The 15,794-nt window shown below is 43.7% G+C and overlaps 1 protein-coding gene across 1 annotated transcript in view; it reads left to right on the top strand.

Annotated features, from left to right (window-relative positions):
• The window catches only part of mcf2lb (mcf.2 cell line derived transforming sequence-like b), a 145,757-nt gene that overhangs the window by 114,207 nt on the left and 15,756 nt on the right, over positions 1–15,794 (top strand). The window contains exons 5-17 of the mRNA XM_084309802.1: positions 98–217; positions 1,180–1,296; positions 8,014–8,163; positions 8,464–8,588; positions 9,775–9,889; positions 10,848–10,967; positions 11,320–11,511; positions 11,878–12,069; positions 12,309–12,468; positions 14,631–14,698; positions 14,937–15,022; positions 15,364–15,430; positions 15,600–15,715. Of these exons, the coding sequence (XP_084165928.1) occupies positions 98–217; positions 1,180–1,296; positions 8,014–8,163; positions 8,464–8,588; positions 9,775–9,889; positions 10,848–10,967; positions 11,320–11,511; positions 11,878–12,069; positions 12,309–12,468; positions 14,631–14,698; positions 14,937–15,022; positions 15,364–15,430; positions 15,600–15,715 (1,628 nt within the window). The remainder of the gene's footprint in view (positions 1–97; positions 218–1,179; positions 1,297–8,013; positions 8,164–8,463; positions 8,589–9,774; positions 9,890–10,847; positions 10,968–11,319; positions 11,512–11,877; positions 12,070–12,308; positions 12,469–14,630; positions 14,699–14,936; positions 15,023–15,363; positions 15,431–15,599; positions 15,716–15,794) is intronic.

Below are 15,794 nucleotides of genomic sequence, written 5' to 3'. Positions count from 1 at the left end.
GGTCACAGGTCTCTGTCCTCACCTGTTCTATGAGGTCACAGCTCTCTGTCCTCACCTGTTCTATGAGGTCACAGGTCTCCGTCCTCGTCCTCCACAGGGCTCCTTCCCAGGGAACCTCCAGCTGGTCCTGGTCCTGAGACCCACCACCCTGCTGCAGCGCACGCTCTCAGACATCCTCTTCAAGTTCAACAAGGATGAGTTCAAGATGAAGGTGCCGGTACGTAGCTAGTGCCATACATTACATACCTGTTGTTGGTGTCGCATGAATAAACCTTCAGTCTCCGATTTAGGACCCCCCCCCCCAAGATAATATAGAATGGTGACCTGACGTAAGTTAGAGAGGCAGGCTTGTGACTGTAAGGTTGCTGGTCCAATCCCGGACCAGACAAAATTATAATGAAATTGATAATGGTGATATTGTACATATTGCTGGGCGATATAACGATAAATAGCACGATATATTTGAATCGATATCGGGGAAAAAAATATATCAACAGGGCCGTTTTAAAACCAGAGACAGTGGACAGACTTGTCTTTCTTGCCTGCAACTTAAAGTAATGGCTTTGCTTGTCCAAATGACAATACTGACCAAATTGAGATTTATTTTTCTCTTGTCCATTTATTTTGTTTGCTTTCTAATTTAAAATACAGTTTGAAACCGTCTGTACACAGTAGGCTATGTGTGCTAGCAGAGCTAGTCTCCAGTCGCGAGTCACGGTGCACATGTGCGGTTGGTTTGTCCACCAAAAAAGCGCCAAAAGATAGAAAAGAAACTAGCAGAGCCAGAACTGTTCAACTCCCCTGGAGCCACAGCCAGCAGAGAAGCCGGTTTACTTTCGCTTTTAAACCAGCTGCAGCCTGAGAACTGGAGTGTGAGGGGATGTAACACTAAAGATGGCGGCAACGACAAAGAATTGCTGCAAAATAAACATAATTTTTTTTTTTTTTTTTTTTTTTTTTTTACTTATAACCATTTAGATAATTATCGATATCGAGTGATATGATAACATTATCATATCGTTATCGCGATATGATTTTTTGCCATATCGCCCAGCCCTAATTGTACAGGCCGAATGTCAAATGAATAGTTATTTTCAACAGGGTTTGTACAGGATGATAATAGCAGGGTATTTTATGTGTAATATTGTGTGTTGTTGTTGTTGTTGTTGTTTACTGTAGGTCATAATGCTGAGCTCTATAACAGAGCTTCACTCCTACATAGAGCCCACCCAGCTCACCCAGGAACTAGGAGGAACACAGGAGTACTGCCACGAGACGTGGATCTCTCACCGCACTGTGAGCACACACACACACACACACACACACACGCACACGCAGACGCATGCGCACAGGTAGCATACAGTACTGACTCAGTATGTAGGGTTCATTAAAAATCTAAAGTTCATTGCGCAGTCAGTATCTCCAAAAAATTAAAAATTCTAAAATGTTACTATTCCTAAAGCAAATGTTCATAGTAGCGGTTGGCTTCAATAATATTCCATATTTGTTTTATTTTACTTCTTCATGTCAGCAGTTGTTATAATAATAATAATAATAATAATAATAATAATAATAATAATACGAGCGCACTCAAGTTGTTTTGAAATTCTGAGGGCTCAGAGTGCACACTGGACGGACGCTCTGACCAAAGTCAGTTTATCAGAGCGGAGCAGATTTTCAGAGTGAATTTATTAACTCACCTTAACACATTGAGTGCCAGCAGGGGGCGCCAGAATTAGTGCTTGAATGCCAGCCTTTTTGGGCTGATTTTATGATTTTCGTGGAGCTATTTCTATATTCTATATTATGGCTATGTGTCTAATACGCCCGTCGCTTATCAATGACTTGCTTGCAGTCAACATGTACGAAACGGATTGTTTTTTCATCGGTACATTCCCGTTTTATACCGTTTAAAGTTTTTGAAAATGTCAAAAAAAAAAGAAAAGATTCTGTGATAATCGCCCTTTAGTGGAATACACAAAACACTAGGGATGCACCGAATATTCTGCCACCGAAAATTATCTGCCGAAAATGGTTAAAAAGGCATTTTCGACCGAAAGGGTTTTAGCACCGAAAATATATCACCGAATGTCAAAGAACAGGGTTACGTAACGTTCGTAACCTAAAGTGTTGTTGTGATGATGTAATCAAAACGCGGCAACAGACTTTGCGCAACGTATAACGTGAGCAGCTTGGCAGCTCTTCCTGCGTTCTGCAGCCTGTGATAACTAACTCCTCTTGGGAGTCACGCTGTTTCTATGTAAACTCCGTGAGCAACGCATCCAATAAATGCATCTTTAACATGCTTTATATCCTCGCCATTACTATATGTCCGTCGCGGTTAAAACCTTTTAAACTAATGTTAGCGTTAAGCTAGCTAACAACACTTCCGGTCCTCTTTCACTCGTCTCTCGTAAGCTACGTCATCCCCCGCTAAGAGTCACGGGAGATGTAGTAAATTAGGGCTGTCTTAATACTTCGAAGCTTCGAAGCTTCGTTCGATGGCACGAGCTTCGAACACAAAAAAAAAATCGAAGTTCAAAAAAAAGAAAATATATATATATATAGTTTTTTTTTATTTAATTTGTTTGCGTCAAATCTTGCGCCTCCATTCCAATGAAACGAAAGTAAGTGGCGCCTCGACTCCACCTCTCTACAACAAGCATGTGGAGATTATCTGTGTTGAAAACAACAAGGACATGTGCAGCAGACATGTCGACGAAGAACTCATCAGACGTGTGGTTACACTTTAAAATATGCAAAGACAGGGCGGCTAGGTGGTGTAGTGGGCAAGGCACTCGCCACCAATGTGGAGACGCTGGGTTCGCGTGTTCGAATCCAGCTCTCCACATTGTTTTCAGTTTGGCTGGTCGTCCGTACTAATACAATTGGCAGTATTAGAGGGTGGGAAACTGATGGGTGGGGATCGGGCGTTGTGGACAGCGACTCCTACAGGTCGGTTGGTGCGCCTGCGCAGTAGAATCAGGAAGTGTCGGGGGCAGCGTGAGCCTCCCACGCGTTACTCCTCGCCACTGAGAGATCGAGCTGCGCAGGTGAAAAGATGCGACTGCTGTTACCTCAAGTACCGGAGGGGACTTGTGCTATGTATGACTTAGTCCACATTGCAGCCGGCTTGTGGGAGGCAAGAAACAGCGTTCGTGACAGGGGAGGGTTGAATTGGATGATACGAAATTGGGATGGGAGAAAATATAGAAAATGGGAGAAAAAGTGGATAAAAAAAAAATATGCAAAGACAATGCCTCTACAACAACTTTGTCAAATCACCTAAAAAACGTAAGTATCGTTGTACACGACGGCGACGCCACACAAAACATTAATAAGGCTATGCCTATGCTGCTATGACTAATGTGTTACCAAGTTGGCTAATTTAATTGTAATCATCTGCTTTTGTAGGTGCATTGTCTGATATAATTATAAATTATAAATGATATATTAAATATAATATAATTGTTTACTTGATAGACGAAGGTTGCAACATAATTATGTAATGTCATGTCGTTGGCTGTGAGAGCAGCCCCACTGCACCCAGGCAGCGCAGCCGAGTGAAACCTTGTTGGCTGCGTCACAGTCACGAAAGGGGCTACTTAATTAATTAATTAATCCAATCCACTTTATTTATAGAGCACATTTAAAAACAACAAAGTTTACCAAGTGCTGTACAAGTCCCACAACATAAGATAAAAAAAAAATATATTATAATTTTTTTTAATTAGTTTGTTCTCTCGAAGCTTCGAATTAAAATCGAAGCTCGGCCCGAAGCTTCGATTGCCAAAAAAAGCTTCGAAGGTCGGCCCTAATAGTGATTATTAATATTATTTAAGTTAAAGGAAGACTCCTTTTTTATTATCTTTTTCCCCCTCCTTTTTCCGATTTTTCTCCCATCCCACTATTAGTCGTTATGCCAATTCCCAACCCCCTTCCTGGTTGTTGCGCACTTTCCCCTACTGTTGGTCCGAGAGGCCGGAGACTGTCACATGCTTTCCTCCGACGCATGTGCAGCCAGCCGGCAGCCAGCCTGGCCGCGCAGATTCTCACTGGGAGAGTGTAACGTGTGGAAGGTCACACTACCTCCCTCCAGATCCTACCCTCGCTGAGCAGGCGCCCCGACCGAACTGTAGGGGTCGCTGTCCACAACACCCAGGACCCACCCGCCAGCTTTCCCCACCCCCTAATACTGCCAATTGTATTAGTGTGAACGGCCAGCCAAGCTGGTGACAACGCCGGGAGCTGGATTCGAACACGCGAACCCAGCGTCTCCAGCGTTGGTGACGAACGCAATCTCCGCTACGCCACCTGACCGCCCTGAAATTAGCTTATTTAACATCTTCCCTGGAGTTAGACAAGAAGATACATACCTTTTTTGTCTCTGTGCATGCATTAGGCTTAGGGAACAGCCGCTCCGTTAGCGTAGCTTAGCTTCATCACTCGAAGTGGGTCAGACTTGTACCCTGATGTTCCCTACAGTGCCCTACAGTCACGAAATACACTCCAAATACAACTCCAAAACTTTCCTGTAAACATGTTGTGACCTGTGTATTTACCACGTGGAGAAATAAAAAATAATTGAATTCAACAATTACGTTTCCTAAGCAAATATACTCGGATTTTTTTTTGCCTAACCACTCCTCTGGGCGCAGTGATTTCAGTGCTACTTTCTAACGTGACGCCGTGTTTGTTTACATTCTCATTTCATTCAAATGATCCGAACCGATTGAAGTTTATGGATACCATGACTTAAAATCCTCTTACCTTGACGATTAAAAGCCTCCCCAATTTAGAAAACAGTATTCCCATGGCTGGTCTTGATATACTGCATGCTAACGAAGCTAACCAGCAACCGGACACTCAAGCAGATAACGAGGGTAATGACTTCCGGTCGGGGAGTTCCAAAATAAAAGAGCGACGTCTATAGCAGCGGAAATACGTTTATTTTGTACATTATCTAATGTTAACACGAACCTAAACTAACTTTAGGTTAGTTGTAACGTTAGTTTAGGTTCGTTGTAACTCCCTCTACTTGCAATGATGACAGCAACACGTTCTTGATATTACTGATTGGATTTATTTCAATCTGAACTGAACCAATTTTAATCCGAACCGTGAGAACTGTGAACACATACATGAAATACAATAAATCGCAGCTCAAACAATAACAACATACATCCATATTATCTCTACTTGTCTCTTAGTGGCACATGTCTTTGCAATGTTGTTAACCAAATGAACTTAACCTACAAGCACATTACGTCCTTCAATCATTGATGCTTAGCAAGCCTTTATCTAGCACCTTAACTACATGGCATGGGCCTACACATTTACGACACCAAATGTACCCTATTGGCTGCATGCAATACGAGAGGAAATTATGGACTTTAGCAGATTCCTCTTCTTCTTCTTCTTGCTAGGAGCTCTACCCCGAAAAGACTGGTTGTGGCCGAAACTTCCACTTACCGTAATTTTCGCACTATAAGCCGCACCTGAATATAAGCCGCAGCAGCTAAATTGAATGATGTGTACGTATATAAGCCGCAGGTATTTTAATGTTTAATTAGCATTGGGACACAATACTGTCGGACAAATAACAAGAATTAACTCATTTACAAGTTGTATTAAGTTTAGCAAATAAGGAAACCGATAAATAACATTTCAATGCAGTCAAAAAAGCAATATTTAAATTTTTACATTTTCGGGTTTGGTCACGTCGAGTCACATAAGCTGCACCGTTATATAAGCCGCAGGGTCGAAAAATGGGGGAAAAAGGCGCGGCTTATAGTCCGAAAATTACGGTATTATAAGGATGTGCGCGGTTCTAGAATGTTCAGCTATGACATCACGAACGTTCCAGAATGTTGTGGCAGAGCTAATGTTCTAGCCTGTTCTACTATGACATCATCACACATGTGCCAGAATGTTCCTAACAATAGTCCGTGGGTGAATTATGTACCATTACAATTGCTACACTAGCAGCCTTTAGGTAGGCACCAAACTTAAACTGAACACAGAGGCAGTTACATTCGTGTTAACGTTAGATAATGTACAAAATAAACGTATTTCCGCTGCTATAGACGTCGCTCTTTTATTTTGGAACTCCCCTTACCCTCGTTATCTGCTTGAGTGTCCGGTTGCTGGTTAGCTCCGTTAGCGTGCAGCATATCATCAACACCAGCCATGGGAATACTGTTTTCTAAATTGTGGAGGCTTTTAATCGTCAAGGTAAGAGGATTTTAAGTCATGGTATCCATAAACTTCAATCGGCTCGGATCATTTGAATGAAATGAGAATGTAAACAAACACGCGTCACGTTAGAAAGTAGCACTGAAATCACTGCGCCCAGAGAGGAGTGGTTAGGCAAAAAAATATTCCGACAGGTCACAACATGTTTACAGGAACGATTTGGAGTGTATTACTGTAGGGGACTGTAGGGAACGTCATGGTACAAGTCTGACCCACTTCCAGTGATTAAGCTAAGCTACGCTAACGGAGCGGCTGTTCTCTAAGCCTAATGCATGCACAGAGACAAAAAAGGTATTCTCGAAGACACTCTGATGTCACGAGACCGCCGCCATCTTGGTATAGGGGGACCATACGGATTTCTACCATCAAATGCATGCGTTGAGGTCTGTTTTTATTACATGTTCTATTCTTGTTCATTTCATAACATTTTCATACGATTTGTTTTGAAAATATTGAGGCCAACATGGCATTTCACTATTTCGAAAGCCTTTCTGGTGATTCTAAGGCGAGATATGAGTCAAAGATCTCCCCCTGATTGACTTGACATAATGTCCATACAAAACACCTGCAGACATGGCCATCTCTCGAATACCCAAATTGAAGCTGCTGTGTTACGTTTTGTACTAATAACGAACACAGAAATCCAAATCGCAAGTTTTATATAATACCAGCTGATGCATCACGGAGGAAAAAGTGGCTGGTGGCTAACGTTCGGCTAATTCGCTCTGTGTTGTGGTCGTGGTAGCTACATGCTAAGCTAACGTTAATTACATAATATCGAACCGATAGGAGCTTATCTTATCTAATCTTACGTGGTGGTACCACGTGTGCCACTACCCGATCAAACATCCACGTAAGATTAGATAAGATAAGCTCCTATCGGTTCGATATTATGTAATTAACGTTAGCTTAGCATGTAGCTACCACGACCACAACACAGAGCGAGTTAGCCGAACGTTAGCCACCAGCCACTTTTTCCTCCGTAATGGTATAAAACTTGCGATTTGGATTTCTGTTTTTGTCATTAGTACAACGCGTAACACAGCAGCTCTTTGGCATTGTGAAGGACTGAAGAAAATTCCGCTTGATAGTCTTTAATTTGACGCTTTAACGATCCGTTTCTGCACTAAATGAACCGTACACAATGTACGAGGCGGGGCAGTTACCCCCCACACTGCAGTTGCCTAGCAACAACAGGCAGGAAGTTGACTTCGAGAATGCATCTTCTTGTCTAACTCCAGGGAAGATGTTAAATAAGCTAATTTCCCAAAATGTTGGAGTTTTCCTTTAAGTTTTGCCATAATCATGTCTTTTGCCATAATCAGGTAGCTGAAAAAAAAAATAAAAAAAACATTATATATATATATATTTATATTAATTCGGTGCATCCCTACTAATATCTTTATTTGGCATGCAAAAACACACATGCGACGGGCGGCACACACACACTGTTGTTTAAAGTACCATAGATTTACTTTTTTCATTGTGGAGCCCCAGTGTTAAGAAACATACTCAACCTATAAATGAGCGTTTCAACACTCGGCATATAAATACAAAAACATAACTGAAAGTTCACTGGACTTTAGAGGTTTTTATATGACATCAGCAGTGTAACTTAGTCCTCTGTATTAGCATGGTGCCCTCTGAACCGGGCAGTTCAGTCACAGCTTTCTCGTCTTCACTATGTATGCTAATCTGTCATCTGTCTTGTCATTCTGTGTGTGTGTCATTATGTGTGTGTGCGTGTGTGTGTGTCAGGCCATCGAGGGCTTTGCGTTGATGGTGAAGAGGACGGCGCAGACCCTGCAGTTGTTTGGCACTGAACTGGCAGAGACTGAGCTCCCAAACAACATCCAGGCCACCAGCGGCCTGCTGGGAGAACACACCACCAAGAAGGACCGGATGAAGGTGCGATAGACGGGCTGCTGCCTCAACACACGCCGGCCTGCATGCACACACATGTACTGTACTGTAGGTGCGAATGTAAACACGTGTGTGTGTGTGTGTCATGTAAAAAGACACGCACACAAGCATCCAACAATAAGCGACAATGTAACATCACACACAAACAATAACTCAAACACATCTGTGATCCAAATATAGATGATCTTGTGTGTGTGTGTGTGTGTGTGTGTGTGTGTGTGTGTGTGTGTGTGTGTGTGTGTGTGTGTGTGTGTGGTGTGTGGTGTGTGGTGTGTGTGTGTGTAGGAGGATCTGGGTGTATCTCTGGGCCAGGGCAGCAGGCTGCTGGAGAGCATCAATGAGCCGGTGATCCGAAACCCTGACCACAACATGAACCAGGACGAACTGGAGAACATGGGCACTGTGCAGAGGTTAGAACACTGTGCAGAGGTTAGAACCTTAGAACACTCTGCAGAGGTTAGAACCTTAGAACACCACTGTGCAGAGGTTAGAACCTTAGAACACTGTGCAGAGGTTAGAACCTTAGAACACTGTGCAGAGGTTAGAACCTTAGAACACCACTGTGCAGAGGTTAGAACCTTAGAACACTGTGCAGAGGTTAGAACCTTAGAACACTGTGCAGAGGTTATAACCTTAGAACACTGCAGCTTACAACCTAGGACCTAGAACACTGCAGGTTGCAACCTAGAACACTGCAGGTTACAACCTAGAACACTGCAGGTTGCGAACTAGAACACTGCAGGTTACAACCTAGAACACTGCAGGTTACAACCTTAGAACCTAGAACACTGAAGGTTACAACCTAGGACTTAGAACACTGCAGATTAGAACCTTAGAAACAAGAACATTGCAGGTTAAAACCCTAGAATCTAGTTAGAACCTTAGAATTTGTATTTATTGGTTTAAAATACAGAGACAGTGCATATTAAGGGCCATGTTACTGTAAATATGCCAGTTTAGCCAGGTTGGCAAATTTTCAACTGTCGTCTCTGGGGCAGGTGACATGAGCACTACAATAATTAAGACATAGTACAATAATTAAAACACAGTAGGAATCAGTATTGGTTACAATACACTAGAATACATACAAATAAATACATTAAAATACATTACAATACATCACAACCCAATTGAGAACATTGCAGGTTAGAACCTTAGAATCTAATTTAGAAATCTAATACATTTGGCAAAGATCAATGCATTTGTTCAATAGAATTACATCGCATAATCTCACACCTTCATCACTAATAAAGTCCAGTTTTATTCTGTGCTTTTGCCTCTTACAGAAAAAATAAACCAGTAGGCTTGTGTGTTAGTGTTGATGGTAGCTGGTGTCTGCCCATCATCATGGTAGTAATGGGGGCTGGCAGAGCAGGTCAGAGCCACTGGGGTTCAGTGTAGACGGACATGCCACGTTCAGTTCTGAGCCACAACATATACATTTCCAAATGTTCCGAATCTCACTCTGATTTTCTTCTTTTTCTTTCTTTTTATCCATTTCTCTGCCAACCGCTCTTCCTCTCTCATCTCCTCCCTCCACTATCCATCTGTCTCTCTTCCTCCCTCGCCGTCTCTTCTTCCTGTTCTCTCGTTCAGACTGCTGTCTCAGTTGGACGAGACCGAGCGGGCCTTCGACGAGTTCTGGCTGAGACACCAGACCAAGTTGGAACAGTGTCTCCAGCTCCGCCACTTCGAGCACAACTACAGAGAGGTAAGTTGGTTTAACGGCTACTGTAACTAGCTTCACATGAACATCATTCATGTGCCTCAGGACAGAGGACCAGATACAAGTTGACCTTGTTGAAGGTTGAAATAATTTTTTTCTTCTTTGTAACTATTATTATAATTTTTCTTCTATACATCTATCTTTTATTTAATTTTTGTATGTATGTGGGGACGGGTAGGTATGGATATTGGATGTATACTATGGATGGATGGATAGGTATACTAGTCCAGGATCAGTAACATCTATACTGGTACTCACTATTTTGTTTATGAGATTTATGTTTTTGTTTTTGTATGGGTGATGGGTAAAAAAATTTAATTAATAAAAAAGAAATGCTAAAAACTGTTGATAGGTGACCCCTAATCAGTCGAAAGGAGCCGTAGTCGACTGCCAACCTCTTAGTCGAATACAAACAAAATATATATATATATTTATAAAAAAATATTTATTTTTTATTTTTTATCATTCTTTCCAAAAGAAAAGAGGCCTAGAAGCGTGGCTAACACTAATGGCACGCATACCAGAGGCTAACTGCCTAAGAAAACAGGCACAGAGGCACTGAAAGGAATTTTCACCCATCTAATGAACACACTAGACTAGACAAATATCAAGATGTATCCATCAGTGGACCAATTGCATGCTTTTGCAGAGGACAAGAAGCCTTCAGTCGACTCCTTCAGACATTAAGCACCCCCACAGCCCAAATGGAATGATACATTTTTTTCTATATATATATATATAATACTTTTTTTATATGACTAATAGTCGACTAATGGCAAATTTTGGCCAATCATAGTCGACTATCCAAATCCTTAGTCGGGGACAGCCCTAGTGTGTACACATACTACACCTAAATGTAGAGTGACTTCATTGACACAATAAAGTATAAAAAGAAAAAGATACAAGTTGACCTGATATCTTGACTGTTGTGTTGCTGCCCCAGGTGAGGGCTCTGCTGGACCAGGTGGCAGAGAAACTGGCCTCCTTCTCCGAGGTGGGGATCAGCCCGGCACACGCCGAACACATCTTCCGTGAACTGACCAGCCACGAGGAGAAAGTCTGTGTAAGTGATACTCAACCCACTATGTTGTATAGCTAGAATACATGTAGGTGGTTTCAACTTGACAACGAGATGAAACAAAAGCCACAAGCAAAGGACCACTTCGCCCCCAAAGAAATATGATTTTATTTCATCATTTACTCACCCCGTGATGCCTTGAATTCATGAAGGTAGTTTTCTTTCTTTCTTGCATGTTTCCATGGTGAGTGTAGAATCCAAAACATTTTAGAAATACTTGATGAATTGAAGTTGATGGAGATTTGGTTTAACAACAGCAAAACAATATCAAAACATACCTTAACATAGTTTCTAACTCTGCTTCTACCTCCACGCGCTCTGCTGTCTGTGTCAACAGGAGGTGCTGGACAGAGCCTTGGCCTTGGCTTGCGAGGGTGACGAGTTGATCCAGAGCTCCCACTACGCGGAGGATTCCATCCAGCCCAAATGCAGTGAGCTCAGAGCAGTCAGTGAGGATCTGATCAGCAACCTGAGGGCGAAGAAGGACTACCTCGTCAAAGCCATGGAGCTGCACCACAACCTGGAGAGGGTGAGACGGACACACACGCACACACACATACTGTACACACACACACTGCCTGGGTACCTACTTTATTACAGAAAAGATGGCCTCTGTTTCACCCTTTCCCTCTCTCTCCCTCGTTCTCTCTCTCCCCCTCGTTCTCTCTCTCCCCCTCTTTCTCTCTCTCCCCCTCTTTCTCTCTCTCCCCCTCTCTTTCTCTCTCTCCCCCTCTATTTCTTTCTTTCTCTCTCTTTCCCTCTTTCTCTCTCTCTCCCCCTCTATTTCTCTCTCTCATCCCTCTTTCTCTCCCCCTGTATTTCACTCTTTCTCTCCCCCCTCTTTCTCTCCCCCTCTATTTATCTCTCGCTCCCCCTCTCTTTCTCTCCGTCCCAGGCTGCCAAGTGGTGTGATGAAGGCATATACCTGCTGGCTTCTCAGCCAGTGGACAAGTGTCAATCACACGAGGGGGCGGAGTCGGCCCTCCAGGAGCTGGAGCGTTACCTGGATACAGCGGGTCGGAACCGGTTGACTGACCACAGTACCATATGGGAGGAGTACGAGGCGGTGCTCGACCAGGAGTTCAGGGTGAGTGAGGAGGCGAAACGCCTCGCCGCACAAGTCGATAGTGGAAACCCAATATTCAAACTGGGCTCAAATCGCATTATCCTCCTATCTTGCTAAATTTCTATTCCCAAAAGGTTTATAAATTATTGGACATTTTAGATAAAGTAGTAGAAAAATCCCACATTTCAGCACATACTGTAACTTATGCACTGCTATATATTTCCACTCGCCCTGACGCTCTCCTCTCCCTCTCTCATCAGGACCAAGTGGAGAAGGTGTTCCAGAAGCAGGCGTCCATGGAGGAGATGTTTGACAAGAGGAGAGTCAGCCTGAAGAAACTGGCAGCCAAACAGACCAGGCCGGTTCAGCCGGTGGCCCCCAGACCTGAAGCCTTCATTAAGTCGCCCCTCGCCTCCCCTGGTCAGTCGCCACGCCGCCATATAGTTCTAATGACGAGCTTTGCATGCGTTGAATATAATGCAAAGCTCTATAACGAACCGCTGCAGAGTCTCTTGAGGGTTAAGTCAACTTAAGTCCTAACTAATTATACTAAATTTGTATTGTGGGATCAACAGAAAGCTCAAAGAGACTCGACAAAGGCTGGTGGGGTGAAAACACGCTGCTGAGATACAGAATAAAATTACCCTTTTCTCTCAAGTGTCCTTTCAAATCCTCCAGTCAACAAGCGTTCGGTGCTGCCACCACTGGTCGCCAATAAGATCAGCACCTTCACCTGACAGTGATCAGTAATGCGTTTTATTGGCGACCAGTGGTGGCAGCACCGAGCGTTCGCCAAGCTTTCCCTGGAAACCACAGGAGAAGGCTCGGCTGGAGGATTTTAAAGGAGACTTCGGAGAGAGAAAAGGGTGTATTTCAGCAACTGTATATACATGCAAAGCTTGTGAATAGAGCTAACCATCATGCTGCACACGGCAGCCCCTCTATGCTTGTCTGGATCCAGACGCTGAATCACTAACTGCTAGTCCCTCCAACATTTTAATTATTTTGTTATTTATTTTGTGTTGGGACAACGTTTCACTGTCAAACATTTATGACCCAAGAGGAAGTAAAATAATAATAATTATTTACTAATTTAATGAATAATGTTTTTGACCCTACTATACAAATATTAACCAAAAATCTGTTAACTTCACTGGGGCCTGTGTTGCAATGTTTAGTTACTCGTTTCCATGGAAACAATGATGAATGCAGCCATAAAGGTATGGTTTCCTTCCACATAAATGTATTGTTTACTTTTCTGGTAACTATATCACTGCATAACTCATCAATGTTCATACAAGCTTAATATTTTGTTTATTTGTTATACTATATATATATATGCAATTCAAAGTTATTGCTGCATTTTTCCTTCAAAGTAATTTGGTTGCAGATGTCAGTGTATTGTTATAGTTATATGGCACTGGCTGCAGTGTGTTCAGCAGGCTGCCCTGGTTGGTGCTTTCTCTGGTTGGAATTCCAATATTGGGCCAACAAGCCACCAGTACTAGGCAGATTCTACTTATACCAGATACTGTATATCACCTGCAACTGGCCAGACTGGAAGCACTTTCGGACTGAATAATTAAGTGAAATAGAATGCAATTTGTTCAGGCAACATCTACACCATCTTCTCTCTAAACCCATATCTGGTCTGTCACTCTGTCAGACTGTCTTGAGAGTGATCCCTTCCATGGTCTGAGCTGGGTCCTAGAGTGATCCCTTCCATGGTCTGAGCTGGGTCCTAGAGTGATCACTTCCATAGTCTGAGCTGGGTCCTAGAGTGATCACTTCCATGGTCTGAGCTGGGTCCTAGAGTGATCCCTTCCATGGTCTGAGCTGGGTCCTAGAGTGATCACTTCCATGGTCTGAGCTGGGTCCTAGAGTGATCACTTCCATGGTCTGAGCTGGGTCCTAGAGTGATCCCTTCCATGGTCTGAGCTGGGTCCTAGAGTGATCCCTTCCATGGTCTGAGCTGGGTCCTAGAGTGATCCCTTCCATGGTCTGAGCTGGGTCCTAGAGTGATCACTTCCATGGTCTGAGCTGGGTCCTAGAGTGATCACTTCCATGGTCTGAGCTGGGTCCTAGAGTGATCACTTCCATGGTCTGAGCTGGGTCCTAGAGTGATCACTTCCATGGTCTGAGCTGGGTCCTAGAGTGATCACTTCCATGGTCTGAGCTGGGTCCTAGAGTGATCACTTCCATGGTCTGAGCTGGGTCCTAGAGTGATCACTTCCATGGTCTGAGCTGGGTCCTAGAGTGATCACTTCCATGGTCTGAGCTGGGTCCTAGAGTGATCACTTCCATGGTCTGAGCTGGGTCCTAGAGTGATCACTTCCATGGTCTGAGCTGGGTCCTGGAGTGATCACTTCCATGGTCTGAGCTGGGTCCTAGAGTGATCACTTCCATGGTCTGAGCTGGGTCCTAGAGTGATCACTTCCATGGTCTGAGCTGGGTCCTAGAGTGATCAAACGCTTCACTGATAACTGAACACTGTCTGCATGCATGGATGGAACTGGATGGAATTGAAGTTATCTGTGAATTTTGGTACTTGTCACACTCCTTCCCTCTTCTCCTTCCCTCAGCACACAGAGTACAGCAGGAGAAGAACTGCTCAGAGGGAGATTCTGTGAACGGCGATGGCTGTACGAAAGTGAGTAGTCATCCTGTAGCATCTGGCCGTGTGGAGTTCATCTTCATTTACTCTCTGCAGTTAAGTTGCCATCTTCCATGTCACGGTACAATGGTTGTGACAAAGGAACAGCTGCACACTGCAAAACCCTTTGATGTATTACAGCCCAAGTCTCAGGCTTTCATCAGGACAGATACGTTTCTCTCTGTTCTTGACAAGGTCATTGACACAATTGCCTTTTCTCTGTACGTGTTCCAAGGGGGATGGACAGCTGCAGAACGGAGACGGTATCGGCAGACACGCCTCCCTGTCCGAAGAGGAGGAGAACCTGGCAGTGCTCAGAAGGTCAGGATCTGACCACAGATGGGGTCGCTCCCAGTTTCAGTCATTCAGCCCTAACACTCAACGAGGCGGCAGGCCTGTTCTGTTATCGCAAAGCACACAAACTCTTGCTTTTAAGCTCCAGCACTTTGATGGACTGAGTAGCCACTCCCTTTATAGGAAGAGATCAGCATTGGGACCTGTGTTTAAACATTTTACAGGTGGCAGGACTGTGCAAAATTGAGTGCGAAAAGTTAGTGATAATGCATTTTAGGGGTCAAATTGGGACAGACTGTCAAGCTTCCTAACTTGGTCAATCCTAAACCATCAGGCTACATCATTCTCTCTCTCTCTCCCCTATGCAGGCATGTTATGAATGAGCTACTAGAAACGGAGAGAGCCTATGTGGAGGAGTTGCTCTGTGTACTACAGGTATCTATCAGTTGTTACAAGCCAAGTCCATCTCATATCTAGTACCTCCTTATCTTGGCTGACTCTTTACGTGTGTGTGTGTGTGTGTGTGTGTGTGTGTGTGTGTGTGTGTGTGTGTGTGTGTGTGTGTGTGTGTGTGTGTGTGTGCGTGTGCGTGTGTGCGCTCCAGGGATATGCCTCTGAGATGGACAACCCAGCCATGACTCACCTTATTCCAGCTGCCCTGCAGAACAAAAAGGAGGTTCTGTTTGGCAACATGCCAGAGATCTACCACTTCCACAAGAGGTGAATGAGCGCCCTCTGGCTGTCATTCACTATAACATCACCATCTCTCGTCTTCTCTCCTGTATAACGTTATATTTGA

Source organism: Notolepis coatsorum (genome assembly GCF_963971535.1).
Source record: "Notolepis coatsorum genome assembly, chromosome: 3".
Classification (NCBI taxonomy): domain Eukaryota; kingdom Metazoa; phylum Chordata; class Actinopteri; order Aulopiformes; family Paralepididae; genus Notolepis; species Notolepis coatsorum.
Note: the sequence above shows the minus strand (reverse complement) of the source record. Positions and strands in the feature narration are given on the sequence as shown.